The sequence below is a fragment of the Zonotrichia albicollis genome, chromosome 8 (genome assembly GCF_047830755.1).
Source record: "Zonotrichia albicollis isolate bZonAlb1 chromosome 8, bZonAlb1.hap1, whole genome shotgun sequence".
Lineage (NCBI taxonomy): Eukaryota > Metazoa > Chordata > Aves > Passeriformes > Passerellidae > Zonotrichia > Zonotrichia albicollis.
This window is the reverse complement of record NC_133826.1, coordinates 15,836,417-15,845,529: the sequence shown is the minus strand read 5'-3', so window position 1 is coordinate 15,845,529 and position 9,113 is coordinate 15,836,417. Positions and strand designations below refer to the sequence as shown.

The following is a 9,113-nucleotide window of genomic DNA, read 5'->3' as shown; positions in this document are numbered from 1 at the left end:
ACAGGTGCAAATGCAGTTTAACTACACAAATAACAGCTGAGGGGTCAGCTTGCTGCACATCTGGTCTGAGCCAGCCGGAGGAAAGGCTGTGTCCAGTGCTAGTAGGACTCAATAATTGCCAGTAGCCCTTACTGTTTGTTTTCTAGTTGAGCTTTAATCCTCTTCTGCCAGTCGATACTGGTAATGTGGAGACTGAACATTTTTTTCTGTAGGTTGTACATTCCTGTTACACCTCAGGAGCTGTTGGTTGCTGCCATGAAGGATTCTGGTGCAGGTGTTAGGAGTACGCTCAGTTGTCGGCAGGGCATGTATTCATTGTCTGATGTATTGCCTTTGACTTTGTTGCAACATTTTCTATTATCTGGGCATTCCTGCTCTTGGTCTGTACTATTCTGCCTGCACCCTCTGCAAGAAAAGGGGGATGCTGTGAATGGGCTGGGCCTGACCATTAATGTGTTGCTACAGCTTGGGAATGCAAAGGTGGAAATTGCTTTTACTGCAATTGCTGCTTTCCAGCATAGATCTGTGGATTAAATCTGCTCCATGAAGATTGAAAGTGACTGAAATGTACATTTGCCCATAATGCTTATCTTAAATCCTTTCAGGCATTAGGCACGAGCACTTGACATGTGATGGGTGAGTGTTTGCAGTTGAAATTGTTGCAAACAGCAAAGATTGCCTAGACAGGAATTTAAATACATCCGTACAAAGCTCTGAAGTGCAGCAGCTGGAGGCAGGGAAGTGCAATCCTGCCGTGACCCTGCAGTTCCATAAGCAGTTCCTGTATCTCCCAGGGTGTGTGAGTAACAGTGGAGCACAAAGAGGCAGAACTAAGAATCTGCTTGAAGAGGCAGGTATATTCTGAAGGCCATTTACTACTGGTTGCAGTATATTAGTTAATGTGAAGCATAGCAGGAAAAAATACGGCCTGAGTTTTTAGGCAGCTCCGGGCCCTGCCTGTGTCAGCCCGGCCCAGGGGCGGGGCCCGGGAGAGGCGCTGCTGCCCTCAGGCTGAGGGCGGGCTCCGGGCGCTCGGCTCAGCCGGGACGCGCCTGAGGGGGCGGCTCAGCAGCCGGCCTGGAGAAGGCCGGACAGGACGATGAAGGGTTGGATTCCCCACACACAAGTGTGTGGGGAACATCTTCAAGTGTTAATTCAACAGCAGTTCAGATTAAATCCTTGAAATGCTGAAGGCAGCCCTTTCTGGAACGATTGTTTAGCCAGGTGTGAAGTGTCTGCCTCGGGGCAAAATGGCCGCCTAAAATTCCATGTGGCTCCTAAAAGTAAAGAGTTTCTTTTTAAATGCACTCAGAAGAAAGCTTCGTCCTCTAGACTGTCCAAAGAACGAGCTCAGTGAGGGGTAGGTAGGTACAGATTGTGGTTTGGTTACACAGCTTGCTAAGGAATGGTGGTAGGAAGGAGACTGTAATTGAGCAGTACCGATGAGCAGGGCTCAGTTGTCTCCCCTGTGCCCTCAGGGGAAGCCTGGGAGGGAGAATTGCTGAGCCTGGCAGACAGACTCCAGCTGTCCTGACTGCTCCAAGCCAGAGACTGCTCAGAGGCATTTTCTAATGTTCTTTAAAAAAAAAAAAAAAAAAAAAAAAAAGGAAGCCTACTGAGCTGCCACCAAGAGACTGTGTCCCCTCCTGGCATTAAGATCTTTTCTGAAGTTACCTGTGGGGAAGACATGAGCAGCTACTTCAAGGGACAGCAAAATCATGTTTGCGACACAATTTACAAATTACTCTATTTAGACCTTTAATTTGTGATATTAATGACTGCAAAACACTTAGAATGACATTTGTTAAAGGCACATTTCATTTAATGCATAGTGTACCATTCTAAAATATCCTAATTTCCTTACAAAGTGCTTGAGCAGCCACATACAGATAAAGTATAGCAAAATATATTTACAATCTAGGGTTTAAATCTTAATCTGCCTAAAAATATTTAAAAAACTACAGAGATAAAATTAGTGCTTTTTTCAGCTTAACTGGGTGAACATACCCTGCCCTCTAATTTTTTCTAATTTTTTTTTTTTAGTGATTTGCTTAGATTAAAAAAAGATTTCTGTACAAGATGTAGTTACAAAAAGGTATGTTTGAGGATACTTCCGTAAGTATTAAGCACCCTGTGAGATGCTTGTTTATATATATATTTGGGAACCAAAAAGGGCGAGCTGACTGTACCTCAAAAGTATTGGTTTCAGCTAGATACAGGAACATAATTTGTTTCTAGTCAATATAGAACCTGGAAACAAGGAATGCTGAGGAGTTGACTCACTCTTTCCAACGTGATTTGTAGCAGTGGCGACGGTGCCTGCCCCCTTCCTGTGGGGGATTGGCCTGATTTAGACCTAGTAATGATTATTTTATTTTTTTATCCCTTAAGCCTCTCCCCTGCCTAACCCTGTAGGTCTGTCCAGCATCTTGATTTTAAACCACCACCTTAGCATTGCATACTCCAGTGGTTTGCGTTTCTTCTTTGAATTAATAAAATTACCAGTTTTAAATTCGAGTGTGATGCTCACTGCCTTAGCCCATGAACAGCAAACTCCTGGCCAGGATGAACCTGTGAGGTTACAGTGCTGAATAGTGCTAGAGGTAAGGACCAGGAGGAAAATTTATTTTCCAAGAGTCAATGTTTGCCCACAGAACAGCAGATGCCAAAAATAGGTCTTGGTTTACAAATACACACAGTGTCTGGTCTAAATTACTTTTCAACTTTTGAGGTACAGCTTTTAGTGTTAAGGGGTTTATAAAATATACACTGTTTTTATCAAAAATATTTATACATTCTATTACAACATATTGCTTTTTACCCTCAGTAACTGCCAATCCAGGGGCTGGAGCTCAGTGGCCTACATGGACACATTTTTTTGTTCACTTGGCCACTACGCAACATCGGTGAAGTGGTACAGTTAAATAACTTGCCTGGAGGTAAGAATACATTACAACTTCCAAATATACATGTTCACAGCATGTATACATTGAAAACGCTTACTTTTCCTAAGTGATATGATACTGTACAGCAGACAGAGGAGGATGGAGGGGTTAGATATGGACTGGGAACTTCTCTGCCCCCTCGGGCTGTGGGAAAGGCTCGAGGTGAGTGTGGAAGGGGCTGGGCCTGGGCCTTGCAGCTGCTCCACTCTGGGGTTTCACTGAGCAGCATCCTCCTTATATTCCTCATCACAACCAGGGCCTTAAGCTGTGCTCAAGGAGCTTGAAGGCAAAACTGTTTGGCAAGTGACTTTGGTAAACTCTCCGGATTTTTCTGGGTTTTTCTTTGTAATGGAAGCACTTACACAGTTGTTATCTCAAAGGCAAGGTGTTTAACATTTTTCCTAATAAATACCATAGAAAATTTACAAAACAAGGCATATCTGTTCTCAATAGCATTATTTTAAGAACACAAGATGAAGGTGTACGTAAAAATGTGTAGTTTTAAAGACTGCACAATGTTTAGCTGAAATCATTTGCCTTCTCCGACTAGAACCAGGTTCTGTGTGAGTGTCACCAGTATCCCAACTTACTTCAGGGTGGCTGAGTGGAGATTACCTAGCTCAAAGTCTGCTTTTCCCACGTAAGGCAGATACTGTAAAAAGCGGCTTTATCTGCTGTGGAGAGTGAGAGGAGCTGTACAGATCCACGTGCGCCCATGTGCGGGAAGTTCAACACAGCCTGGCTTCACCAACTCAGCTTAGGAACGCCATAGACCTGCTTTCCAGTGCTCAGATAAAAAACAATATACAAAGAGGCCACTCTTCAAAAGAGTGTTAAAACAGTACTTAAAAGGATCTTCATGTGATTTAAAAAAACCCAGAAGCTGCAGGTGGCACAGAAAGCAATTGAAGGGTCAGTATTCTTCAGAGAGAGGCATTCTTGTGAGCCAGTCAGCTGGGGCTTCACAGTGTGTGGAAGTTAACACCAATCAGCAATGTAATCAAAATCTCTGAACATTTCCTGCTCTTCTTCTGAAAGTATCCTTGGTTCCCGAGGTGGAGTGAGGATAGGTGCTTCAGAGGTAAATTCATCATCAAAATTACTGACATCTTCTCTTCCTCTAATGGTAGGGACGAAAGGAGGCTTGACTTTCTTGGCCAGTAAAGCATGCCAATCTATTTGCTGTAAAATAAATGAATTGATGTTTAGTTTCCCATCTCTACTCCTTTGGGTTCTTAGAAATAATACTAGTTTGTACTTACCCTGAAAAAGTGATGCTTTTTCACATCCTCAGCATCTTTCTCTCCAGCCCCAAGACGCCGCTCTGGATTTCTTCTTAGCAGCTGACAAAACATGCAGAGTTTCAGTGGAGAAATTCAGGGGCAGGGAAAGGAAGGAGGAAGGATGAGTGTTACTGTGTAAGAGCCAACAGCAGGATAAGGTGGACAGTAAAGCCATACTGCCTGACCTGTGGGTAGTCCTTTCCCCTTGAAGGAATGGACAGAGAAAGCTTTTAGCAGTGCTCTTTCAGCCTGCCAGCACAGTTCCAGCAGCAGCTAAGGCAGCACCAGTGCCAGAGCAGACTCATCTGTCTCCCTGCAGAGCTGTGCTGCCATGTCGTGGTACTGGAGGTGATCTGGGGCAAGTCACAGAGTGCAAAATTCCTCTTTGCTGGTGAGGGTGCAGATTTACATAACCCAGTGGTTCTTGCTCAGCTCAGAGAAGAGATTGATTAACCCTGCTGTCTCAGTGCTCAGCTCCTTCACAGCAGTTGATTTACCAGGAGCAGGTTCAAGCTGCTTTATACATTCAGCCAATGGAAAGGGTTTCCTAGTTACCCCCAGAAGTTAGATGTTCCCCCTTGTGAACTGCACTGCTGTGAGCAGCCCCCTGTTCCAGGCAGGGCCCAGCAGCAGGCTGGATTGATATTCAGATGCAGCCATCAAAAAATAATGTCTAGCATATTTTGAATGAAATTCTGTGATGGAAAGAGCATGCAGAGAGCTCCAACTGGTAAACTGCCAGTACAAAGTTCCTAGTACCTGTATTGTGGGTGCAGTGTAGCAGCACCCTGTGGCTTGTGGATATTGGCATGAATTTTCACAGCAAAAATACCTTCCCCAGGTACTGCCTTAAATCTGTATTCTGCTTGCTTTCTCTAGGCAAACACTCTCTCCCTGAGACTAAGCCCTTGTTTTAAGTTACCCAGTATTTATGCTATTACTTAGATAGTTTTGTCACAGTAGTTACTGTGCTACAGCACAGTGCTGAATTGAGTGCTAAACTGATACATAGCATCAGGCGTTTATGTGGAGAGGCTGATTCCAAAGGCTTTGGAACCACCTCCAATACTGCCTTTCTATCAATTGTGATAAGGTGCTAACCTAGATTAAACTGCATTCCTTTGATAAGCAGACACATCTCACTAAGGAATAGCACTAACAACTACCATAACCAAAATCAGCTGTTCCTTGCCAAGAATGGGACTGCAGATGCCATGTGTACAGTGTTCCCTGCCCCAGCTGGAATGTAACCAAAAAGATTTAGAAGTCTTTGAATTAAAATATTCATGTGACAATGCTAATCCACCAAATAGGTCAATGCAGCAGTGTTTGGCTAAGAAAAGAGAGCTGAACTATTCTAGTTAGGTAAAACTAGGAAACTGAGTCCAGAGAGAAAATGGAGCCTTAAGTGTTTTACACTTTAAAAAGAAAAATTTGCTCCTAATAATGTGGAATGGCACAGACTATTTTCATTTAAGGTGACAGGCAGAGCATAAATGAAGCAAGTCTGAAATTTAATTGTCAAAAAAACCACAAAGTGCAAGTTCCTAATCTATTTTGTTCCTCACAAAAGTAATTGCTGGAAACAGGACAAGAGGGAGATACTGTAATAATCAGTAAAATGTTCTTACCCGTCTCATTATTGAGATGGCTTCTGTAGACAGAAATCGTGGATATCTTACTTCATCATTTACAATGCTGTCAAACACCTCTTCCTCGTCATCCCCAGGGAAGGGAGACTATAATGAAAGTGAAATAAACCCCCACTATAAACAGGCTTAAAATCACTATTGAAAACAACATAAACTTAGCTGAATATTTGGAATTAGACACCCTGAAATGAAGTCTTCCTTCCCAGAGACAGATACATGGCTTTCCATAAGGAAGAGAGAAAAGGCAAGTTGGCATTATCCCATAATACCTACTTCAGGACTAAGTTTTAAAAATGTGCTTTTAGAGGTAGAAACACCTAAAACTGGGATCTTCTTTGAACTTAGGGTGGGTGTACATGGAAATTATCTATAAGCTCTTCTTTGGGGTAGCTACCATTCACAAATAATGTGGGCAAGACAAATTTGTTTTAGTAAAATCTTCAGCATGTTGCAGCTCAAGTGTTTTCAAACTGTTTTGAAGTGGCCTGACAGATGTAGGTGATACTGTACAAGCTTTTTGTCCTTTTTTACCTGAAAGGAAGTGAAAGTAATTTGAATGACCATCTTTTTTTTTTGAAAAAGAACAAAATTAAGAGTTTTTAGCACGTGCACTATCACTGTGCCACCTGGGAGATACTGTTACAGAATGGACCAGAAGGCAGAGCAGTATATGCAATGGCAAATAAACTTCTCAGCAGTAATTTATTTATACCAGCTCATTTACGTGGAAGGCTTTATATTTTAGTGTGTTTGGCATAATCTTTCATTGCTATCCAGTTTTATGTGTTAAAGTTCACTTTCATTCAAGCTAGAAGAGTTACGAAGTTTATTTTTTTCCCCAAAAGCATTTGAAAGCAGAAGACTGATATTGCTGTGCATATCTAGATTTGGTAACAGATGTGTCCTGGAAACCTAGCTCCCCCAAACTGTATGTACAGATGTACTGTACTCTTAGAGACAGCACCATTACTGAATTTGATTTAGGACATAATGATGTCATTGAAAATAGAGTAAAGCAAAAATCTGTTACAACTTGTTGGCTTCTACAATTGCTGATAATTCAAGCTCCAGACATGACTTGCCAACTTCTCCAGCGTTACAGCAGCCAGTATCAGGTGAGTGGCTGCTCAGTATTTCACACTTCTTTTTCTTGATGACTCACATTAAGATGCTGACTGTAAAGCTGGGTATGCCTATGCATGCTGTATAATGAATACTGATACTGTGGCAGGTAGGGCATATGAAATGTTAACAGGCTGGTATCTTGAGGTTTGTAACCTTTGAACATTGCTTTTTATGACTCCACTGTACCTCACTAGAACTTACCTCACCCACCAGCATCTCATAGATAAGAACACCAAGACCCCACCAGTCTACAGCTCTTGTATAGGAGGTTTCTGTCAGCACCTCTGGAGCCAGAAATTCCGGTGTGCCACAGAATGTGCTTGTTCTGTCTCCAAATCCCATTCCTGAAAGTTACAGATGATGAAAAGCAAGCAGTATTTTCTGCCATTCCACAACCTGTTCCTCCAAGCAGAACCAACTTCAACCAATACTGTAGATCCAAGGCCTGTGACCTGAAGGCTCAGGCCAATGAGATAAAACATTCCCTCCTTCTTCCTTCCCATGCCTTTGTTTCACATGTGCTTCCATTCAAATTTTTCTATCCCTCACTATATGCAATGAGCCAGATTAATGTTCCAGTTACACCTCTGTTACCCAGTTATCTTTGTTTGGAAAGATACAATCTTATGCTCCATTTCTACCAGTTAGCACAAGAAAATGCAGTACACACTAGTTTAGCCAAATGTGCCCCTCTGGATGCTTCTGCAGTGCAAATTACACATAGTAGAGTAAAACATGGAGTGTAGTGAGAGAACGTGGAGCAAAATAAGCCCTGTGGATTTGCCAGAGGGGCACAGTTTGGGATAGCAGCACCACCAGGCCTGATGGGACATGACAAGGGGAGCTGCTGCAGAAAACTTGGGAAAACCATTCATTGTAGCAGTCAGTAAAGGAAAGAACTTTCCTTCTCATTTTGTTTTGTCATTTACAGAACTTATTTGTAGCTACAGTCACAGGACTTGCCCTGGCACTCCTGTCTGAAGACATACCGAGTTTATCCAATTTCCTCTTAGGCTACCTTAAAGGAAAATATATGGAACACAGGCTAGAAAAACTGAAAAAGGATCTTTGCCCACACAATGGGTTTTTAGAAAAACACTGTAATAACTACCTCTATTTGGTATTTGCCAGTAGTGAGATGCTTGAAAGTAACTTTCTAGGCTTCCCTTTTGGGACAATCTCTCAATTTTAGCTGTAGTATACTTTGCATATAATTTTCCTAAGAGTCACACACAGAATCACATTTCCATGTACTCAGAGTTGCAACTGTTTCTGAGCTAAAAAAATAGACAGTCCATTTGTAAAAAAACCAAGAACTCAGGATGGATTATAATGGCACTTGATTTTGTTGTGCAGGGTCAAGATGTTTAGAATGAGGAAACCACCTATGTTTTTCCTACTCGTAAAATGTAAATAAAGCCTGAGCATATCTGGCATCCAAAACTCTCAAGGAACAGTCAAGAGTAGGACAGACTATGGAATTCCCCTAGAAAGAAAATTTAAGGGCCATTACCTTCTTTGCAAAGACCAAAGTCAGCAATTTTCACAAAGCCTTCCGTGTCCAGCAATAAGTTATCCAACTTCAAATCTCTAAATGAACATTTGAGAACAAAATTACATCATTGATGTGTTTCTTTAGTACTGTTCAGAACAGCTGAAATTCATCTGCTGGAAATGGCTGCTTACCTGTACACGATTTTGTGCTCATGTAAATACTGAAGTCCAAGAACCACACATGCAGCATAAAATCTGTTGAAAAAGTTAAAGTTAAAATTTCAGTGGAATTTTGTCTTGCTTTTCAGAATGTGAAGTCCATTATTATTGATTTTTTATGAGCGATCCTTTGAAGATTACCAATTGTTTTTTTGGGTACAGATTAGTTTTACAAGGCCAGAGTTTTAAAGCCAGATGGCAAGAACACCTAAACTTGCAGCTTTCAAACTGTGGCGTGTTTGCTTGGGCTGGAGGATAAATTTTCTGTAGTGTTCACTGCTATAGCATTGAAGGTTTTCTAAATGAGCTTATTCTTTCCTTTTTTAGCTTTGTCTACCATTTTAACTCTTCATTCACATTTTTAATGTGATCCGAAAAAAAGTATTATAAAAACT

General features: G+C 41.7%; 1 protein-coding gene across 2 annotated transcripts in view; it reads right to left on the bottom strand.

Annotated features, from left to right (window-relative positions):
• Nucleotides 1–1,584: 1,584 nt before the first annotated feature.
• Nucleotides 1,585–9,113, bottom strand: part of PKN2 (protein kinase N2) — a 54,737-nt gene continuing 47,208 nt past the window's right edge. For both annotated transcript variants that reach the window (XM_074546071.1, XM_074546072.1), the window contains exons 17-22: nt 8,692–8,754; nt 8,519–8,595; nt 7,207–7,349; nt 5,860–5,967; nt 4,208–4,288; nt 1,585–4,127 (exon numbers count right to left, since the gene is read on the bottom strand). In XM_074546071.1, coding sequence (XP_074402172.1) covers nt 3,924–4,127; nt 4,208–4,288; nt 5,860–5,967; nt 7,207–7,349; nt 8,519–8,595; nt 8,692–8,754 — 676 coding nt within the window. In that variant the 3' untranslated portion in view covers nt 1,585–3,923. The remainder of the gene's footprint in view (nt 4,128–4,207; nt 4,289–5,859; nt 5,968–7,206; nt 7,350–8,518; nt 8,596–8,691; nt 8,755–9,113) is intronic.